This window comes from Protopterus annectens, chromosome 10.part0 (genome assembly GCF_019279795.1).
Source record: "Protopterus annectens isolate FY-2018-M chromosome 10.part0, PAN1.0, whole genome shotgun sequence".
NCBI lineage: Eukaryota > Metazoa > Chordata > Ceratodontiformes > Protopteridae > Protopterus > Protopterus annectens.
In genome coordinates this window covers 341,173,243-341,196,182 of record NC_056744.1, presented here as the reverse complement: position 1 = coordinate 341,196,182, position 22,940 = coordinate 341,173,243, and the positions used below count along the sequence as shown (strand labels likewise).

Below are 22,940 nucleotides of genomic sequence, written 5' to 3'. Positions count from 1 at the left end.
TAGCCACTAGAAAGGTTATTTTCCAGGACAAGAATTTCGATTCTGCTTTAGTGGCAGGTTCAAAAGGGGGTAAGGTCAAAGTTTGAACATCTAATGTAAGATCCCATGGAGAAGTAGGATCCTTGATAGGAGGCTGAAGAAGGAAAGTACTCTTAAGAAAGGCTTTGCAAAGTCTGGAAGAAGCCAAAGATGTAGCATTCTCTCCGATGTGAAAATTAGAAATGGCTGCTAACTGAACAAGAGAAACTGGCCCCCGAATGAAAAAGACCAGCCAGAAAATCCAACACTGCCGAAATGGTCACCGTAAGTGGATCAGTGTGATGCTGTTGGACCTTTTCCACTTACTTTATACATTTTTTGGGTAGAAGATGTATGAGGAAAACTGATAATCTTCTGGACTGGGAAAGAAAGCCTGGATTATCTAGCTATCATCGGAACTGGAGAAACCATGCTGTTAGTTGCAAACTGTGAAGATTCAGGTGAATTTGCCCTGAAGGGTGAAAGAGAATGGATGTGGTTCCAGGGTCTATGGAGGGCAAATTAGGTGAGACTAAGGGAAGGTGAACTAAACTTGTTGAGGCCAAAAAAGTGCAACGAGAATCACATTGCTCTTCGACCAGTGTGCCTTCTGAAGAAATTTGGGAATTAGGGGGACAGAAAGAAAAGCATAAAGTAGACCGGGAGGCCAAGCATGGACTAGAACATCTCTTGGTGACTGTTCCTGTGGAGGGATCAGGCCAAAGTACCTGCTGCACTTGTTGTTGAAAGGGGAGGCAAAACGGTTGCAGCAAGGTTAACCCCATCTGAGGGAGATATGGTTTGCCACTGACTGATTCAGAGACCACTCGTGAAGCATCAGAAGTACCCCGAGTCTGTCTGCCAATATGTTGCGCTCCCCTGGAATGTGCATCACAACTAGAAAGTGGTTGGCAGAGACAGCACATAGCTACACTCTCATCGCTTCTCGACAAAGGGGTAGGACTTGGTTCCACCTTGTTTGTTGAGATACCACACAACAGACATGTTGTCGGTGTGAATTGTAATTGTCCCCGGGGGAAGAAGGGAGTGAAGGGCTTGCAACGCTAAAAGTACTGCCCTCATCTCTAGCACACTGACATGCAGATTGGTCTCCAGGGTAGTCCAAGTGCCTTGGAATGTCCATCCCAGGTAATGTCCCCCCACCCCATCTGGGAGGAGTCCGTGGTCAACATGGCAACAGAGGCGGGAAGAATGAAAGGTCGACCCCGAGATACTTCTGGATCATGAAGCCACCACAAAAGAAAATTCCTGCACACCTGAGACAGTTTCACAGGATGGTTGAGGGGGTGATACAGAGGGGACCACTGGAGAGAGAACTTCCACTGGAGAACTCTCATATCTAAGCAAACTGTTGGTAGTAAGGTAATTGTTGCAGCCATAGAACCCAGAGTCCCAAGAACCAGATTTGCTGTAGGGGCTGGTACTGCTAGCATTTGTGTGTCTGCAGGGAGAGAATCCTGTCCAGTGGAAGAAAGCCCAGGGTTTTGGTTGTGTCCAAGTGGGCCCCTGTAAAATCTATCGTTTGCACAGGTTGTAACTGTGACTTCTGGAGGTTTATGGTGATCCCTAAGGTAGGGGCTAGTTGTAAGAGAAAATCCCTGGCCTGGATCAGTAGATGCTTGGATGGTGCGACTAGAGCCAGTAGTTCAGGTAAGGAAATATGTGGAATCCATGCAGTCTGTTGTAAGCTGAGACCACTGCCATGCATTTGGTGAACACCCTGGGGACTGTGGTGAGACCAAATGGAAGCACATGGAATTGGTAATGACTGGTTCCTTGCCTGAAAACAGAGAAACCTTCTGGAGCATCTGTTCATTTTGATGTGACAGTATGCATCCTTCAGGTCTACAGAGCACATCCAGTCGTCGTCCTGTAAAATGGGAAGGATGGACTGAATCGTGACCATCCTGAACTTTGTGTGTTTCACTGATTTGTTCAGGTAAGTCAGGTCCAGTATGGGACTGAGGTCCCCTTCTTTCTTTGGAACTAAAATGAAATAGAGTAAATCCCTGATTCATGCTGGCCTGAGGGAACCTCCTAGACAACACTTTTTTGGAGCAACTTTGCAGTTTCCAAAGTTGCTACCTCCCTCTGGTTAGATGGAACATTGGGGAGGTGTTGTTTGGGCTGGGGGGGTTAGAAAGGGAATGGAGTAGCCACTGGATATAACACCTTGCACCCATCGGTCATTCATGATAGCTAACCAGGTGTCTAGGTGCAAGGAGCATTGTCACCCAACTGCCTCCAGAGAGGGACAGTTGGGCAAACCTCAGGGATGCTGCAAGGATTTCTCTGAGGGAGAATCCCAAGATCCCCGATTCAGAAGACGCCCTCTTTCCTGAGGGTGGTGATTACCACTGGAATTATTCCACCCTTGGCCCCTGGGGGATAAAATCTCCTTAAGTGTCCTGGAAAGGACCCTGGGATTTTCTGAACCACAACTTCTTTCCCTCATGCCGATTCCTGGAGAAGGACCTTAGCGGGGTAGAGAAGAGGAACCTGATGGCAGACAGGGTCTTTTCATCTTTCTCGCTGCAGGAGAGTGTGTCATGTACAGTTGGTCCAAAAAGGGAGGAACCATCAAAGAGGGCATTGACAAAAGATGGTTTAAAGGGTTCTACGAAATCACACACCCTCATCCAGGCCCTCAACTGAATGAGAAATTAACCTCATGAATGTGTTGGAAATGGACTGCAGAGTGGCCATACAGTAGGTAAAAGAAGTCTGATCCTCCAGAGTGATGGACTCAGGGCTATAGCTAGAGAGTTCCTTAAGCATTTCCCTCCATTCACATCTCTTCTTGTTCTGTGAAACTCCCCTTATTCTGTAATACTTTAACCATTCTAAGTAATTCCTATTATTTCTTAACCATATCTCTTTTCCTTTTGTTTCTACCCTACATTTAAACTCCATTTTCATTTTCTTCCACTCACTAACTAGAACTTCTGAGGATATTTCTATCTTCCCTAATAACTTTCTAATAATTTCCACTAAACATTCCATAATTCATGTGTTTTAATAGGTAGGAAAGCACCAGTGTCTCATTTTTACTTCATTTCCCTGCATTTTTATCTTAGTTTTTATTGGTACACAGTCTGAAATAAATAGTTATTGGAGGTATGTCAATTAAATGCACATGTTCCTGTTGAAATATAACTTCTATCAGTGTAGCCCAGTTTTTGCACCTTGGGAATAATATGTAAATTCTGTCTGAGTTCCTATTACAGAATTCACATCTTCTATACCAAATATTTTCATTTTTTCAGAAATCTACCCTCTTGTTATATTTCCTTTCCAAGTTACCTGAAACATCCTCTTTATTGCAATTTGAATTCCAGTCCATGCCTATATGTAATACTGCCTGCCAAAGGCTGATTTCTCCTAAAATTTTCTTAAGCTCCATAATAGCAGTTTTTGGTGAAATATAAATAAATGCCACCAAAACCTCCTCACTAACACAAATATACCATTATTGCCATTTTCCCCTCTTCTATCACTAGTGGAGTTCCTCTAGCAATTAGAATAATGACTCCCCTTTGTCTTTGTCCCTGATAATTCTGCTGAATATTCATTCTGAAATCCATTCTTTGTCAAATTTACATGATCATTTCTTTCCAAGTGTCTCCTGCAATATTGCTATTTTCACTCTGGATTTCATAATATAATTCAGTACTCTTTCCTTTTTGCATATATCTTTAAGGCCATTCACATTCCAAGATAATACAGATGGCATAGCCATTATGATAAAAAGCTATTGTTTCCACCTATTATATATGACAGTTTTTGAATGTTTATTTCCAGCTTTTATGTTATAGGCATACATTGTATGGCAGGTTGATCTTTTATATAGTCATTTCTGCTCGTCTGCATTTGAATCTGTGTCACATTTTTTCAAGACTTTTAATTTTAATGACAGCCCTCAGAAAAAAGTAAACTAAATACATTTTCAGAGCACCCAATTCTGCATTAACTTAGAACAAGCACACAGAACTATGCACATCTTCAAAAAATGAAATCTGACCCACTAGATAGGAACAACTGTTCCCAAATCAACAGTTGCACCTACAAGCATTACCTAACCTAGAATTAAGGTTAACCATACTAAAGTGCATGCTATAGCCTGCATACCCACTTATTATTGCTGTCTCTTCTTTTATTATCTCTATTCCCCTGTCAGATGTGAAAAAACAGCTTGTATGCTTTCAGAAAACATCAATGTTTAGCTCTAAGATCAAAAGCACGGGCTATTTCTAAGTAAATCTAAATTGTAAACTGTTCTATTAAATGTATTAAAACTGTTAAGGCTGCTAGGGAGGCTGCTATCTTTTATTCACATTCTAGAATGTCAAACTTTGTTTTTTTACTAAACTGCTTGCCACTGTACATTTAAATAATGTGATTCCCTCAGTAAAGAATGCTCAGAACTCTCAAAAGGAATTGCTTACACCTGCAGACAGCTCATCTCCATGTAAAAAAGTCAACAATTAATGTTTGTTGATTCCATTCAGAACAGAATGTACAGCTCCCGTCAGATGCAGAATTCTTGACGCCCGCTCAACATTGCTAATGAAAAAAACAAACTAATATCCTTTTTGACATAAGAAACGTGGCATTTTGCACAGCTTTCATCTTTTTATCTTATTTTGCAAACCTATTTGCTTACAAAAAACATTTGTATACATCTAAATCCAATGGCAATGATCTAGACATTTGTTGTTGCAAAAATAAGAGAAAATATCTTAATTCAGCATAAATATTACACTTCACCCCAGCAGCCCAAGATCATAGTATATTCACAGTAGCCTTGCTTTTGTCAAGTCTTTATACTCTTGTTAAACTGTAGAGCCCACATTTCTTACAACTAAAAAGTACTTGTTTACTGCAGTTTATATAATAAAATGTTTTATACAAATGCTAATAAAAACAAAATATGTTTAGTTGCAGTTACCCCCCCCCTTTTTAGTGTCTTTCCAAACTTTAATGACAATGTAGGTAAATGTTTACAGCTTTTAAGTTTAACAAAGTCAACAAAAGTCCAGTCTTTCTCAGCTTTTTCTTGCAAAGCCATATTTCACAAATGTTTTAGTGAATAAAATGGATACTATACAGCATCATCTTCTGTGTTGCTGGTCTTCTTCCTGATCATCTCCATATCCCAACACCAAACTATGAAGTCTAAAGTACATCTGACTCTTTTAGTCTAACTCCTTTGATTTTTTTTCTGTCTCTCAAGCATTTTCCTTTTGGAACATTGGAAAGGGTTTCACTGGCAAAGTCTCTTAATGAGCTTTACTGTCAAAAAATGATAAGCAGAATCCCCTTCTGTTTGCTGGCTCACTTTTTGTTGGATAAACTTTTTCAATTCCTCCTTAGCCTATTTTGCATCCAAAAATGTCTTGGATCCTCAAGGGAAAAAAATGTTCTGAAGACAGCTGGATACAGCAGCTTGCTTAACATACCTGCATCTCGAGATTCCCAGATTGCTGGCATAAATTTGTTTCTCTTCTGCCTGGTGTACAGTGATCATTTTCCACAAACACTCTGCTGTTTCTCACTTTTCCCTTCTGTCACAGTTTTGTCAGGATCAACACTTTTTGCTGGTATGATTGCATCTTTACTAATACAGGTCTTGGCTGCTTTCTCATGGCCAGGTTTGGAGCATACACTTGATACGCCCTTTCAATTAACAGACCCTGCTGTGGAATACCAGTCCAGTTGCTTATTTGTGCTTTCATAAATAAAATTAGTAGTCCTTTCCTTCCAGTGTCTCTGGTACAGCAAAAAAACCAAATCCCAGTTTTTTTTTTTTTTTTTTGTGAGCTCTGTCTTCTAACTCCACCATTTTTGAAACAGCTCTTCTTGACACTTGTCATACTCAAGACAGCCTTTTCTTCATTTTGGCCTCTGATTTCTACAGTTTTATCAGTTCATCTAAATAGCTGGTTAAACCTTCTATTTTTTTTCAGCCTTTTGTAATTTTAGTCGATATACTCCTTCACTGTTTCATTTATTTTAATGACCTCTGAGTACATTTGACTTACTTTTTTCCTCTAGATTATTGGAAGTCATCTCTTGTACCAAAGCTGTATCTTGAACTACTTTTTGCTGAACAGCTACAGGATTCTTCTCAGACAGTGTTTTCTCTTCACCTTTTCTGGTTGATTTTCTTTCAGATTCTCTAAATTTATTCTGTGTTGGTATCCAGATAGTATACTTACTAGCCAGTAATTGAATTTTACTCAGGCTGACAATATCACTGGCTGTTGTTTTTTAGTTCTTTTTTTCATATGAAGGAGCTGAAATGAAGCTGTTGATCAGTGTGCATCCATCTTGAAAGTACCTTTTACAAGAAATCTTATCAAAGATGGTCACTTCTTGGGATGACTCTTACTTTCTCAGTGTCTGCTTTCAGCCTATCAGCATTAGGACATGACCTATATTAAATTACAGTTCCAAATTTGTACTTGCTGACACAAAATGACAAATTAACAGTAGACCCCTATTTGTGCTCTTTTCTAGTCTGACCCTATACAAGTATGCCGTCAGTTCAGCTAACAACATATTCCCATGGGTGAATTAAAAGTGCACACTTGGAACTTTCCACATCTAGATTTCTCTGCCAAATCTTTGATTTGTGTCAAGCACAAAAAACACATGACTGTTGGCACAGAAGACACTACTTCAGCTGTATGAGATGGAGAGCACTATCTTTTTATAACTTAACCCAAGTCTTATGAAGTGACATAAATAAAGATTTTGTCTAGCTTCACTGCACTAACTATTCTGTTGACTCTTTCAGAAAACTCAATCCAATTGTGAAACGCATCTATTTTAAACATAAGTTTTAGCGCATCGTTGATCTGAGCCTACAAAATCATTGACAATGTTTCCATGGATCATACATTAGCAATACTAAGACATAGCTCAACATGATAAACTACCTTCATACCCCTTAATCAAACTTTTTTTATGGTCTGCAGAATCAGTCCAATGACCCCCCCCCCTGCACCCAACTGACCCATTTCTCCATTTGGGCAAGAATCTTCTGTCCCATTCATTTACCAGTAAAGACAAGAGTCGAGTGACAGAGAACAGGCTAGTCTGCAAGCTCCTCTATAACTGCCTCGAGAAGTGCATACATGCTTGTGAGCATTTGCAACCTCCCAATCCACAGGCACATCGCTTGCAGCACGGGCAAGCTTTTTATACTGCTTGCAATACACCTGCATTCCTGAAGGTGTCACTAGTATAGCTAGCCAAGCTGCTTCCCTCCCCCTAGGATGGGCAAGCTGGCATCTGCTGCTCACTGTCATCCCCCCCCATTCATGCAGCTAGTCAAACACTGGTTATCTGGAGTGGTCAGGGATTTATCCCTGTGTGCTACTGGACTGAGTAAATCAAACATTTTCTGATCTATGCTTCAAATGGGCATTCACAATGTGACCTCTTTAAACCACTTCAAGCATTTGACAAATCAAACAACCAAATGCAAAAGCAGCATCCACAATCACCAGCTACTGGAACTAAAACTTACATTAAACACAAAAGTACTTTCCCTCCCTCCAGTTTTACAGGACACCCACAATTAGTAAGCAATTTACACAACTACTACTTCAGAATATTCTCTTAAAGTCCCTCTGTTAAAAAGATCTAGATATTACATTACTTTCTACTCCAATACCCAATTTAAACACCACAAACTTCATGATTATTATTATGTTGTTATTAATTTTTAATTTTCCTATTCCAGATTTACATCAAAATTTCTGAGTTCAGATTTCTATATTTTCACCTTGTGCATTTATCACACTAAGCATATTCTCACACAAATAACTTATTTTTATTACTGCTGCTTCAGTATTTGCTTTGCTTCAACTGCAAAAAACTTTAAATTTTTTTCTAAATGTTTTTTGTTTTTGCACACCTTGACAGGAACGGACTCCGACCCTAAGTGAGGGCATAAGTAGAATTCATGAATCTATTGTTAGAGCTTCAACGTGCTCAGTCAATATCCGGCCATATCTTTTTTTTATGATGATAACTACACCTGCTACATAAGCCATGCTCTGTGCCATGTGACCTCCTTAACACCATGTTGCTTCTTATGTCCAAAGACTTCTTGTTTAATTGTAAAAATGTTTTGCTTTTCTATCTCATGAGGCATCGTTCATACAAATTCTTTAGTGAGTAAGCTATTTTAACTGCAATGGGACAAGTCCTGCAAGCTTCACTCTTTTATAGGACACTCATACTATCTCTTTCAGTAATCATTCAAACCAAAATGTTAATTTTTGATATCACCCCGTGTTCAGTATTGCACTAATGAATCATGTAACTGACCAGACAGACTCTTTGGCTAGACTACAATTTAGTAACTAAGTATAAATAGAGACTTTATTCCCTCATAAAGAAGAGACTGCAAATAAATGATGCATTCTTCCTTGACTCAAGGTAAGTCACATCTTTCCATCACTACAATACTGTCTCTCTCCTTCTCAAAACTCACAGAGACTATAAATGTTTCTTTCTCAAAACTCAAATCTGTTATAATGTTTCTGTGATTCTTCTCCTGCCAAATCCAAACCTTTAGTGCAATGTATTTTTCCAGGCTTCTTAGAAATTCAGCTAACGGTCAGGAATAAATCAAATTTCTAGATCAACGATCTCCAAGTTCTCAGATAAATTCCCTAAAAAAGAGAGACTGCTAGACAGCTGTAGCAGAATCAATTTGCAAATGAAAGCTGAAATGACTTGTTTTGATTACTTCGGACACCATGTAATGTTGGGATATTCAGGACAATGTAAAGAATAAGACAGACACCGACCAAATGTGTGCGCATCCGGCTTCACTGGCATATATATTAGATTGTACCACAAAAAGGACATACAAAGTTACACATGTTAGAGACACCAATTTCTCAAAGGTATACCCATGCATATCTAAAGATGGAATAAAGTGGAGCAGTAAAGTGTACCTGAAGTCCCTTACCAGTTAGATTATTGGTGATCCTGCAATCACCAGTAGAGCAGCACTCGAAAACCAGACAGTACCAGATGGAAAACATGTTCATGTAATCTTCCCCCAACAAGGGCTGTATCCATGGTGCAGCAAAACCTACCAATAAACAAAAGGATCTGTCAGGGTCAGCCCAAACCTGATATACGAATCAAAAAGCTGACTGAATCTCAACTGAGAGTAAACAAAATAGTGCGCGTCTCTGTACTAAACAAAAAAAATGCAATGCATGTTTGTAACTTATAAACCAGCGTATGTCAACACCTCACCATCACATTTGCTGTTCTCACCCAAACACTCCCGCCTGAGAAAATGTTTAACTTTAATCTTGTTTTTATAAAGCAGTAATGTTACCTGTGTCCGGTGTGTTTCTGTACTGTCTTCACTTTTTGTGCATAGTCTGTACACACACACACACACACACATACAACACTCTGCAAAGCCCATACATCACTTAAGCCCCATATCATTCAGTAATTTGTGTTGGCTTAATGTGCACATGCAAGCCAATAGTTTGACATACTTCAGTATCAGGATTGTTGTGCATCATGGCACTCCTTACAAATACATGCAGATACTAGAAATGTTAGTTTGCTTCTTGGCCAAAATAAATGAAATAATGCAGTTCTAATGGCGAGCAGCGAGACACTGGTCAATGACACAAACCTGATAAAGGTGACATCAACATCAAAGTCCAGTTTCAGAAAGGTGTCATAATTCCCATCACTTTCACAGCTTTACTACTGCTTGTTCACATTCAAGCTAATTTGCAACAGGTAATGATAACCAGGGGAAGCAAGCGTAGCTGTGAATGCCTGAAGCAGTTTACAATCCCAGTAAATAGAATACAAATACGTTAAAAAAAACTGTAGAGATAACATCCTTTTCCAAGGACAACAAATGTTAAGTAAGGAACTTAAAACACACTAGGTAAATAAACTGCAGAAACTAGATAAACAAAAAGTCCCAACAAGTCTTACAGAGTCCGAAAAAATGTTTAATTAAGCACGTTTTGTTGCCGCTACTACGGCAACTTCTTCAGATTACATCTAATCATACATGTAATCTGAAGAAGTTGCCGTATTAGCGGCAATAAACAGTTTTTCGGACTCTGTAAGACTTGTTGGGACTTTTTGTTTATCAAGTAAGGAGCTTAAACAGACAATATTGGTGAAAAGAGTTTTAATAAGACTATAGTCAGCCAGCTGAATCCCCCTCCTCCCCAAAAGAGAAATCTACAATAAATTCAGACAAAAGCTTATTACACAAGTAAAAAGGACATACTGCTGTACTTGTTTAATAAACAAAGGATATTCTCCCTTCAACATACACTTACCAGACCTTCCATTACTGCAGTAAACACAGAGTATACTACTAGAGTAACCCTTAATCAGCAGTAGATAATCATATCTGATGGAGGAACAGGGAAATTCCCCCCTGGTTTGCACCTATGTCTCTAATGGACACAGGCAACCTGCAATTGATTCACCCCCCTGGCTTCTGCTTGTAAATGTTTCAGCTATCAAGCCCCTGATTACACTTATCAAAGGTAACAGAAATTGTCAGAGATTTGGGATGCACATCTAGACTTGAAAAGTCCCCTGTGGTCATTATCCTAGTAAACACCTATGAACCTATTTGTATTTATGCAAAAACTTTTTTTTATTATTTTCTACACAATGCTACTAAATGTGTTAAGTGCCTTTAAGCACACATTTTGAGGTTCAGCTGTTATGTAAAGAATTTCTGAGAATTTATTTTCAAACTCTTATTACACTAAATAGTATGTTTTGTGATGGCTGCAATACTTAACTAGTCTGTATTGCAGCTAATGTTATTGTGCACAGGTAGTGGCCAAGAAGGAGTCCAAGGAACAGCCCACCAACCCAGTCAAATGAATAAATTAATTAAAATGCTATACATTGGTTTCCCAAAGTCATATGTGTTCTTTACATTACATACAGTTAATTTCAACTGTTTGCCAGCATTCGATAATTTGTTAAATGTTTTATTTTTAATCGGCAATGTAATTTTTATAATAAACAGCATACTAGTTAACATGAATATGATTTACTTCTTTGATTACCACTTTTGACAGCTCTGGAGAAAGCAGTGCATTTTTTCCTCTTCTATCCAAACCAAAATGTACCTTGCCATCCCAAAATGTACCTTGTCATCCCACAATCAAACTGCAAAGCAAGAAAGATTCATCTTAGCTCAGTAAAATCATTTTGCTCATGACTTTGACACAAAAGAATAGGAAGCATCTATTTTTGTTATAATGGTAACACATCACAGTTAAGTGGGATAAGTAGATCCTCCCAATGGAACAAGGTGGGATTTAGAATTATTCGATTTGAAGGGATATTTTAGAGCTACACAGTCAAGGCTCATATACATCAAGCAGAAGGTTATAATTCAAACTGAAAAGGGATGGTGATGAAATGGGGGGGGTTCAAAAATAAGAAGAAAGTAGAATGTTGGAAGCAGATCCCCAAGAAAAATAACCGCCATACAAAATATTATATTCATAAAGTTGTAGAAAGCATTCTAAGAACGAAGCCAACACAGGAATGGAGAAAAGAGATTTTGCCCAATGGGGATGACTGCAAGTAGGGGTACAGAAAATAGGTAAGAGAGGGCTGGAATTTACTGTAGAAGAATTGCTGTGAAGAAACTGAAAACATTGTTATATGTGCTAGCATGTCTGGCAGGAGAATTGTATATTCTCAGATTAACTTGTATTATATGCCAGCATGTCTAATTGCGAAAATGTAAACAAGTTTCTAAAATGTTGCATATTTCCCTGTTTCAACAGAATGTTTAAAGAATCTGACAGTGTTTTGATACATTTCTAATTGTGCATGTTTGAGAGGGAGATTCTAAAGTACTGTGGAGAATCAGTTGAACAGTAGATGATTTCATTAGAATGTTCCTGGTTGCTAGGTGATTATTTGAACAGCAGATTAACAAGAAAAATAACTTTTTCAAACAGATGACTTATTTTTAAAATAACACAATTTAGACTGTTAAACTGTGTAGTTAGTCAATTGTTGGGCAGTTTGTCAAGTGCTGGGCAATTTGTGAAGAGTTGCAGTCAGTTACAGTACTGTGCAGTGATACCTGAAGAAAAGAGAACACACCAAAACTGTAAGCCTGTCTTTGCCTTGCTGTTGTGCTTCAATCCTCATTACTAACTCCAATGTGAGACTGTCACTTAAACAGGAATAATAATTCACAATTTACTCCTAAGAGCACAACAAGAACATAACTCCATAATCTGGGACTGTACTATATGCCTCTGTCCACCCCTAATGTAACTCCTTATTACACACTTCAGAGCAATGTGTCCAGTTTAAGACCTCTGATAGACTCCCACTCAAAAGTAAAATTTAAATCTCACACATACTAACATTTCTGGTAAAGCCTGACACAAATTACCAGCTGTGTCCCTTCCCCATTCTCCAGTTAGATTAGGACAGTTTTGTTATTCAGATAGAGTTTTTCTAGAATGATGGATTTCTATCCTACAGTTACAATTGGTGTGACATCTGGAAAGAGGAAGGAGGACAAGGAAATCTGGTGGTGGAATGAAGAAGTACAGGAGAGTATACAGATAAAGAGGTTGGTGAAGAAGAAGTGGGATTGTCAGAGAGATGAAGAAAGTAGACAAGAGTATAAGGAGATGAGGTGCATGGCAAAGAGAGAGGCGGCGAAGGCTAAGGATAAGGCGTATGATGAGTTGTATAAAAGGGTGGACACTAAGGAGGGAGAAAAGGACCTGTACCGATTGGCTAGACAGAGGGACCGAGCTAGTAAAGATGTGCAGCAGGTAAGGGTGATGAAGGATAATGAGGGAAATGTACTCACAAGTGAGGAGAGTGTGTTGAGCCGATGGAAAGAGTACTTTGAGGGGCTGACGAATGAAGAGAATGAGAGGGAGAGAAGGCTGGATGATGTGCGGATAGTGAATCATGAAGTGCAGTGGATTAGCAAGGAGGAAGTAAGGATAGCTAATAAGAGGATGAAGAATGGAAAGGCAGTTGGTACAGATGACATACCTGTGGAAGCATGGAGGTGTTTAGGTGAAATGGCAGTGGAGTTTTTAACTAGATTGTTTAATGAAATCTTGGAAAGTGAGAGGATGCCTGAGGAATGGAAAAAAAGTGTTTTGGTACCGATTTTTAAGAAGAAGGGTGATGTGCAGAGCTGTAGTAACTACAGAGGGATTAAATTGATCAGTCACAGCATGAAGTCATGGGAAAGAATAGTGGAAGCTAGGTTAAGAAGGGAGTTGATGATTAGTGATCAGCAATATGGTTTCATGCCAGGAAAGAGCACTACAGATGCGATGTTTGCTTTGAGAGTGTTACTGGAGAAGTACAGAGAATGTCAGAAGGAGTTGCATTGTGTCTTTGTGGATTTAGAGAAAGCATATGACAGGGTGCCTAGAGAGGAGTTGTGGTATTGTATGACGAAGTCGGGAGTGTCAGAGAAGTATGTGAGAGTGGTGCAGGATATGTATGAGGGTAGTGCGACAGCGGTGAGGTCTGCGGTGGGAGTGTCGGATGCATTTAAGGTGGAGGTGGGATTACATCAAGGTTCAGCTCTGAGCCCTTTCTTATTTGTAATAGTGATGGACAGGTTGACAGACGAGATCAGACAGGAGTCTCCGTGGACTATGATGTTTGCAGATGACATTGTGATCTGTAGTGAGAGTAGGGAACAGGTGGAGGAGACCCTGGAGAGATGGAGAGATGCTCTAGAGAGAAGAGGAATGAAGGTCAGCAGGACTAAAACAGAATATATGTGTGTGAATGAGAGGGAGAATAGAGGAATGGTGAGGATGCAGGGAGTAGAGGTGGTGAAGGTGGATGAGTTTAAGTACTTGGGATCAACAGTTCAGAGTAATGGTGAGTGCGGAAGAGAGGTGAAGAAGAGAGTACAGGCAGAGTACAGGCAAGTAAAAATATGACTCAGTCATTGCCCATGCTGGTGTGAATGACCTGAGACTACCTCCCTGGACTACATGAAAAGAGACATAGAGGAGCTCTCTGAGCATGTAGCCCAGGCCGGTATGACCCTGACCTTGAGTAGCATCTTACCCTCACCAAGAATGATGCCACAGTATGAAGACAAGATTATCAATTTCAACAATTGGCTTAAGTATTGGTGTCATTCAAAGGGGATCCAATGCCTGTCAGCCTGGGATGACATGCTCGACAAGCCACGATGCTTTGCTAGGGACGGCTTGCACCTGTCACCCATGGGCTTTCGGATATTGGCAAAGGCTCTTGCTACCCCCATAGTGCCTTTTTTAGGCAAGGCTCAAAAGACAAACCCACCTCCATAGGTATCACAAGGGATAAGAAACTAAGAGTAATACTACTCAACGCCAGAAGTCTAAACCTCAAGATGCATGCACTCGAAACTCTCCTTAGCATGGAGAACATCGATATCTGTGCAGTAAAAGAAACCTGGTTCAAGGCTCTCAAGAGCATCCCAGCACTACCAGGTTATACCTCATACCATGCTTTTCGGCCCCAAAACTTGGACCGAACCACAAAAGGAGGGGGAGTATCAATATTCGTCAAAGATACCCACACCTCCAGGTTGGTGGCACAGCACGAAGCATCAGAAACTATCCATGTGCAACTAACAGTGGGTAAAACTGCCTTCCAGTTTATAGCCTGCTACAGACCACCCTCCCAAACCCAGGAACCCCACTCGGCCTTCCTGAGAACACTGGAAAATATGAAGGTCTCTCCAAACACCATTATATTGGGTGACTTCAACTACCCAACCATAGACTGAGAGCATTACTCTAGCTCCAACACCCTAGCCCAAAGGTTCCTAGAATTTATAAACTCAAATGCTATGGAACAACTTGTTACCACTCCCACAAGAGGGGAAAACATACTGGATCTGATCATCACCAACATGGGGACTCTATGCTCCAGACCAGAAGTGTATCCCTCACTGGTAAGATCAGACCATAAACTAATCTCACTGGATATTCACATCCCGACCCCACCCCATGCCCAGAAAACCACAGTGAAAAACTTCTAAAGCAAATTTCACACTCCTCAAAACTGAGGTGGAATCCTTCAAAGCCCCCGGCCTGTGGATAATAATGCCCAGACCACAAAATCCTTTATAAACGCATTCTATGAACACCTTCAGGAATGCATGGATCATGCAATCCCAAATAAAACCAAGACCCAATCCTCCAAAGGCAGACGTCCTGTCTGGTGGACCCCAGCCATAAACAAACTATACAATAGAAGGAGGAAGCTACTACATGACAGAGCAAAATCCCAAAAGGGAAGGCATCTCTGATCAGTATTAGCCAAAAACTACGGGCACTCATAAAATCGTCTAAGGCCAGCTTTGAGAGAAAAATTGCACAGGACACTAAGGATAATCACAAGGCTTTCTTTAGTTATGTTAGGAACCTGGGTGGGAATTCCCAGATATGCTCAGAATTAGTCCAAAATGACAAAAAATACACCGAACCCACAGACATTGCCAACATCCCAGCTGACAGGTTCAGCGCAAACTCCCCACCAAAAGGGCTAATATCTATCCCAGCAGAGTTCTGCCCCCTTACATCTCAGATGCTCAGGTAAGAGCTGCCCTCTCCAAAGCAAGAAACACAGCATCAATGGGACCAGACGGTGTCCCGGGCTGCGTCCTACATGAACTCCAAAAAGAGCTAAACCTAAACCTAAAACTACTGTTCAATCTCAGCTTTACTAAAGGACATGTACCCAAAGAGTGGCGTACAGCAACAGTGGTTCCTCTCCACAAAGGTGGTGCCTCAACGGATCCTGGAAACTATTGCCCCATAAGTCTCACTAGCTTGGTCTGCAAAGCTATGGAAAGGATCACCATGGACCTTATAAATAAAGATATTGGGGACCTACAGACACTGGATCCTACCCAGTTCGGCTTTGTTAAGGGCAGATCCTTCCTCTTAAACCTGGTCGATTTCTTTGAAACAGTCACCAAGGCCATTGACAAGGGGAAGGTGGTCCACACAGCCTACCTGGACCTCGCAAAAGCCTTTGATACAATACCCCACTCGGGCATTATAGATAAGCTCACCAGCTTAAATATAAACCCCTATGTCACTAGATGGGTTGCAAACTGGCTCAAGGACAGAACCCACATGGTTAGAATAGCTGGAGCCATGTCAGACTCCAAACCAGTTACAAGTGGCGTCCCACAAGGCTCAGTCTTGGGACCACTCTTGTTCGGTATATATTTCTCGGAGGTACAGGCCAACACAAGCATCCTCCAAAAGGGCCTCATAGAAACAGACAACTGGTGCCAGAGCCATGGCCTCAAGCTAAACGCCAAAAAGTGTATAGTCATCCCCTTTGGCAAAAACAAAGTGCCCACAAATTACCACATAGGTGGTAATCCATTAAGTACAGAAGAAGTAATTAGGGACCTGGGGACCCAAGTTGATAGCAATCTCTCATTTGACAACCACGTGGCCAAAGTGGTTAGAAAAACATTTTATATAGCCCACTTAATCATGAAGAGATTCACATCTAGATCAGGGAGGCCATCGTGCCTCTTTACTCATCCCTCATCAGGCCCATAATTGAGTACAATGCCCCTTTGGGATGTACCTTACCAGACACCTGCAGCAACTGGAAAGACCCCAAAAGTACCTCACCAAGAGGATCAAGGGGCTCAAACAGATGCTGTATGCTGCCCGGTTAAAGAAACTCCAGCTCTACTCAGTGGCATACCGCCTGCTCAGAGGCGATCTGTGCCTGACGTATAAAGCCATGTCCAACCCGGAATTAATGGACATGCTGCACCTCAGAAAATCCAAATCCCATCGAGCTACGCGCTCGAGGGACTTAAACCTCAGCACTGAAATAAATAGGACATGCTGGAGGGACAGATTCATAACCCAAAGGCTCCCTTCACTCTGGAATAAAATCCCAGTCCAGGTTAGGCAGAGTCCCTCATTGACTCTCTTCAAGAGGAATCTTGATGAGTGGATGGGAGATTGTAGGTTTACCCTGGGTATCACTTCTGTGTCACTGTTAGAAAGAGGCACAGTATACTAACCTCGAAAAAGGGCATAGCAAAATTAATTTAAAATGGGTGGCGAAAGCCATACAGACTCTGGCTAGGCTTATAAATGCCCTAGGGCAGATAGCCTAGTATGAACCTATGAACCTATATGTGTGTGAAAGAGAGGGAGGATAGAGGAATGGTGAGGATGCAGGGAGTAAAGGTGGTGAAGGTGATGGACAGGTTGACAGCCGAGATCAGATAGGAGTCCCCCTGGACTATGATGTTTGCAGATGACATTGTGATCTGTAGTGAGAGTAGGGAACAAGTGGAGGAGACCCTGGAGAGTTGTAGATATGCTCTAGAGAGAAAAAGAATGAAGGTCAGCAGGACTAAGACAGAATATATGTGTGTGAAAGAGAGGGAGGATAGAGGAATGGTGAGGATGCAGGGAGTAGAGGTGGCGAAGGTGGATGAGTTTAAATACTTGGGATCAACAGTTCAGAGTAATGTGAGTGTGGAAGACAGGTGAAGAAGAGAGTACAGGCAGGATGGAGCGGGTGGAGAAGAGTGTCAGGAGTGATTTGCGACAGACGAATACCAGTAAGAGTGAAAGGGAAGGTCTACAAGAGGGTAGTGAGACCAGCTATGTTATATGGGTTGGAGACAGTGGCATTGACAAAAAGGCAGGAGTCAGAGCTTGACGTGGCAGAGGTGAAGATGTTAAGATTTGCACTGGGTGTGACAAGGATGGACAGGATTAGGAATAAATATATTAGAGGGTCAGCCCAGGTTGGAAGGTTTGGAGACAAAGCCAGAGAGGCAAGATTATGTTGGTTTGGACATGTGCTGAGGAGGGATGCACAGTATATTGGGAGAAAGATGCTAAGGATGAAGCTGCCAGGTAACAGGAAAAGAGGAAGGCCTAAGATAAGGTTTATGGATGTGGTGAGAGAGGACATGCAGGTGGTTGGTGTGACAGAGCAAGATGCAGAGGACAGGAAGAAATGGAATCAGTTGATCTGCTGAGGCGACCCCTGACGAGAGCAGCCTAAAGAAGAGGAAGAAGTTTAATTTTACATTTCTGGTGATTGTATTCTGTTGTATATTAAAAGTTATTGATTTACATTCCTGTAATCATTTTACTTATTATTAAATGTTTTTCATTACTTTACATTGTGGCTGGAAATAATTATTTTTCTTTAGAGATTAGAGAGTGTTTATACCTATTTGATACTCCCCAAGTCCAGTTGAAGGCCTGGCTGCTCTGGTTATAGCTATCATTTATTTTTATATTTAATTTTCATAATTGGACACCCCTTTAGAAGGGCATGGAGACACTCTGATCAGTGGCAGCATTACCGTATTATTTTGGGGAAGGGACACAACTGGTAATCTGTGTCAGGCTTTACCAGAAATGTTAGGATGTGTGAGATTTAAATTTACTTTTGAGTGCGAGTCTATCAGAGGTCTTAAACTGGACACATTGCTCTGAAGTGTGTAATAAGGAGATACATTAGGGGTGAACAGAGGCATATAGTACAGTCCCAGATTATGGAGTTATGTTCTTGTTGTGCTCTTAGGGGTAAATTGTGAATTATTATTCCTGTTTAAGTGACAGTCTCACACTGGAGTTAGTAGTGAGGATTGAAGCTCCTTAGTTACTGACCCAGGATAGTAAGGGTGTCACATTAATTGTTGGCAGTCTGCTGGGATATAGCCGGACGTCACATTTATTGATGCCAGCGGTGCCAGATTTTTAATTGGATTCCAAAAGCCTGTGGGTAGTTGTCATTAAGGTGTGCACTCTTGACAGCCACAAGGTAAATATTTAGAATTTCAGTACACCACAGTTTTATTTATTTTTTTTTTTAGTTAGATTGTCAGGGATAGCAGGCAATGATGTCAGTACAAGATTTTACCAAGCTGACAAAGATCCAGTAAGGAATCTGAAGCCAGAGGATTGGTGCATACCAACCTGACCAAGGAAGCAATGATTTCAGCCTTGGTTGCAGCCACAGCTCAAACCAGCCCTTTGGAGGAAATCCAGTTTAGGGGTGGTGATGTGCAGCCTGCCGAGATGGGACAGTCCACCTTTTCTTCAGAGGACCTGAGAATCCCTCTGGAGTTAGAGAGACTGCACCTGGAGGCCAAACATCTAGAGACTGAGGAGAGACTGTGCCTGGAGATCCAACGTCTAGAGACTGAGGAGAGACTGCACCTGGAAGCCCAACAACAGGAGGCTGTGGAAAGGCTGAAACAGTGCCAATATGAACTGGAGGCCAAATGTCCTGAACTGGAATTAGCAGAGAGACTGAGACGTTTAGAAGCTGAGGACAAAGAGAGACAGCGTTGGCATTAAGTGGAGCTTCCTACCCTTAGACAGGGTCATGGAGGTAATGGGGAAGGGAATAACCGGACCCCAGAAGCCATACAGGTCAGTAAACATTTTCCTCAGTACAGGGATGGGGATGACTTTGATAGTTTTATTCATATTTCTGAGAGGGTATGTCGACAATATAATGTTGACAGTGAGTTCTGGGTCCGACTGCTGACTCCCTTTTTCCATTGTAAAGCTATTCAGGCTACAGCAAAGTTAAATGATGTAGCTTGTTTGAATTATGACAAAATTAAATGTTGCTTGCTTGACTGTTTCAAACTTACCCCACAGGCATATAGAAAAAAGTTTTGTGAACATAGATACAAAGCAGATGAAAGTGTATGTGATTATATTGCTGACTTAAGTACTTACTTTCATAGATGGGTGACTGGGTGTCAGGTCACCACTTCTGAGGGACTGGCAGACCTTTTGGTGAGGGAACAAGCCCTCGGTACTTTGCCTGATGACATGAGAGTCTGGTTGGCAGACTGTGAGTGTAACTCTGCAGAGGAATTGGGGAGAAAAGGGGATCTCTACTCTGCAAGCAGTGCACCAATGCATGAGAGAGGGATAACCAGTGCTGCACAAGGATATAAGGGAACCCATGGGGGACAGTCTAAACCACTCCAAAAAAGTACATCTGTAACAGGGAAAACTACTAACCTAAGTGCACGGTTAGGGATTAGATGTTTCAAGTATAGCTAGAGGGGACACACAGCAGCCAAATGTCCATCAAGGCAAGGTGAGAAACAGAAGATGAAGGAGCCAGTAAGTGTGGATGACAAACTGCCAGTGGTAAGTTGTTTACAAATAACTGGGGTGCCAAATTATCACAAAAATATGTATCCTATCTTAGTAGATGGTACACAGGTAACTGGTAAGAGGGACACAGCTTTTGATATAATCATTGTGAGGCCTGCAGTGGTTAGAGAAGAGCAGTACTTGCTTGGGCACTTCACTCCAGTCACAGTGCTGGGAGACACCCCGTTCCAAATACCTTTGGCTAGGGTTCATCTTGACTGGGAGGGTGGAAGGGGAAGCAAGCAAGTAGGTGTGTTTGAGAATATTCCCTATCACATCTGCCGGAATGACTCTGATGATGCAGTGCCTTGTGTGCATGCAGTGACACAGTCAGTTTGGGAGACAGCCATGTTGGTCCGGTAGTCTGGGAGAGAACCAGACAGATCTCATATCTGAAGCTGGGACTAGTGTGGTGGCTGTTTCAGAGAAGGAGCTATCCTGTAGCAGTAAGTCTGAAAGTGAGACACAGCTTCCGGGAGGTACTGATATTCCCTTCGACACGGTAACTGCAAGAATGGAGGAGAGTGATGATACCCAGACTGACAGTGAGGTACAGCTGTCAAAAATACTAGGCTTATTGTGGAAGGAGAGTTTGGGAGGGTCTCAAATGTACAGTTGAGACAGGCTCAACTTACAAACCCTACAGTACAAAACTTGAGGGAGATGGCTAAGGAAACACCTGAGGCTCAAAGGAAGAGAGGAATCTGTATATGGGAACAAAGGTTTGTTGTATAAAGAGTGAACTCCTAACAACCAACATGTGAGGGACATCTTGGATAGTTTAAGTAGGGAAGAATTAGCCATTAAACCCAGTAAATGTCAAGTGGGTATGGCAGAGGTCACTTACTTAGGACACAGAGTAGGAAGTGGTAAGATTAGGCCAGACGTGTCAAGGTGGGTGTGATATTCAAATGACTGTATCCAGCTGTCTTCATGGTATTTTTCCCTAGAGGGACAAAATCATTTTTTGATGAAGTGTGTGCTAAGGAGGAAATACAAACTTTTGTCCAACAAAAAGTGAGCTGTGAAATTAAAGGAGATTCTGCTTCTTGTTCCTCTGGTAATAAAGACCACAGGGAGACTACCTGTGAAACTTTTTCCAGTATTTCAATGGAAAATGTTGGAAAGAAGAAAGGGTGCACAAGAGTTGACTAGAATAATCGAGAGTACGATGGAAATAAAGCAGAGACAGGGATCTGGGCGATGGAGAAAAACAGTAATAAAACCAGTAACTTAATGTGGGATCACAATGCAATAGTTATATTTGTGAAATATGACTGAACAAGAGAATCTGGAAATATTGGACTTCTTCAAAATTTGTCAGCTCTGTGTGGGATATGCCCTACTTCATGTTATTAATGTTCAGAAAAAATGTTTTGGGGAGGGGAAGAGAGGGGAGAAAGCTAACTGTAAGTAAAGAAAACACTTTATTTTCTTCATAGTACTGTATTTGTGCTGTATAGTTTTCTTTGCATGATATTTTTTAAGTGTAATGGGGATTGTAAACAGGTGGTGGTGTTTTTATTTGTCTCCTCTCTTTCTTCTTGTACAGTTTTGAGAAATACAGATAATGCAATAATAGAAAAGGAGCCTGGTTAAAAAGGTATGACAAAGTTACAATTAATGTGCTTTGTTTTCATTCTTGCATGGGGAAATGACTTAGATTGATTAGTTTTAAAAGAAAGCAAGTAAATGAAAAAGAATATTGAATATTATGAGGCTTTGTTTTTCTGGAAAATGCATGTATGTATACTAATTAGCAATTCTGCAGCTGGCTTTTGTGTCTCTGGAGATAGTCTGGTGGAAGGGGATTGGTGGAGGGGGGGGCGCGGAGAAAACAGTAAATGGCTAGGACATAATGTTCTCTGAAAACAATCAGGGGTTTTCCCAGCTGTGAAAGGCTTAAAGATAACATAAAACCAATATGACTTGAACTAACGTTTTCTCAGTTTTGAAATGCAATACGGATAGTAATATAAACAGGGGCTTTTTTTCTCCCTTCTTTGTTCAGTTTTAAGAAATGTAGGCACTGCAATGAAAAGGGGAAAGAGAACGGGAGAGGAAGACAGGGGGGAGAAAAAGGGTCTGGTTAGAGAGTATGACAAAAGAAAAATCAGTGTGCTTTTTCCCATGCTTGCATAGGGAAATGACTGTTAAAACCCTAGGCATTATCCAGCAACAAGTTTATTACAAAGCATGTAAATAAAAAAAGAATATTGAATACTATAAGGTTTTTTTCTGGTAAACAAGGTACCCTTAGCAGTTTTGTCTTTGGTTTCCATGTCACTAGAAGACAATTTGATAGAGAAATGGTTTGGAGAAAGTGTTTACTGAAAGCATTCAAGTGTTTTCTCAGGTGGGAGAACTATAAAAGATAGTCTAAATCAAATAGCACTTACTAATAGCACATGCTATACCCTGTATCTTAGCATGACTAACCTTTCTTTTTGGTTAACTCTAGCCTGTCTGTGTGGCTATCAACTTACAACTTGTGTTCTTATTAGGAAGCAAAAACTGCAATATTTGCAGATGCACATAGTTTTGTGTGTTAAGTTAACAGGTTTTAGGGGGGTTTGGGGGGTTGTTTGTTCTGTTTGAGGGCTTTCAAAAAAACAAAAAGTTAATCAAGATGTGGCTTAGGCACAAATGGCTATGACAAGAAATAAC

At 40.9% G+C, this 22,940-nt stretch overlaps 1 protein-coding gene across 2 annotated transcripts in view; it reads right to left on the bottom strand.

The window, feature by feature from the left end:
• The window catches only part of TOR3A (torsin family 3 member A), a 267,583-nt gene that overhangs the window by 223,719 nt on the left and 20,924 nt on the right, over nt 1-22,940 (bottom strand). For both annotated transcript variants that reach the window (XM_044085239.1, XM_044085240.1), the window contains exon 2: nt 9,029-9,154. In XM_044085239.1, the coding sequence (XP_043941174.1) occupies nt 9,029-9,154 (126 nt within the window). The remainder of the gene's footprint in view (nt 1-9,028; nt 9,155-22,940) is intronic.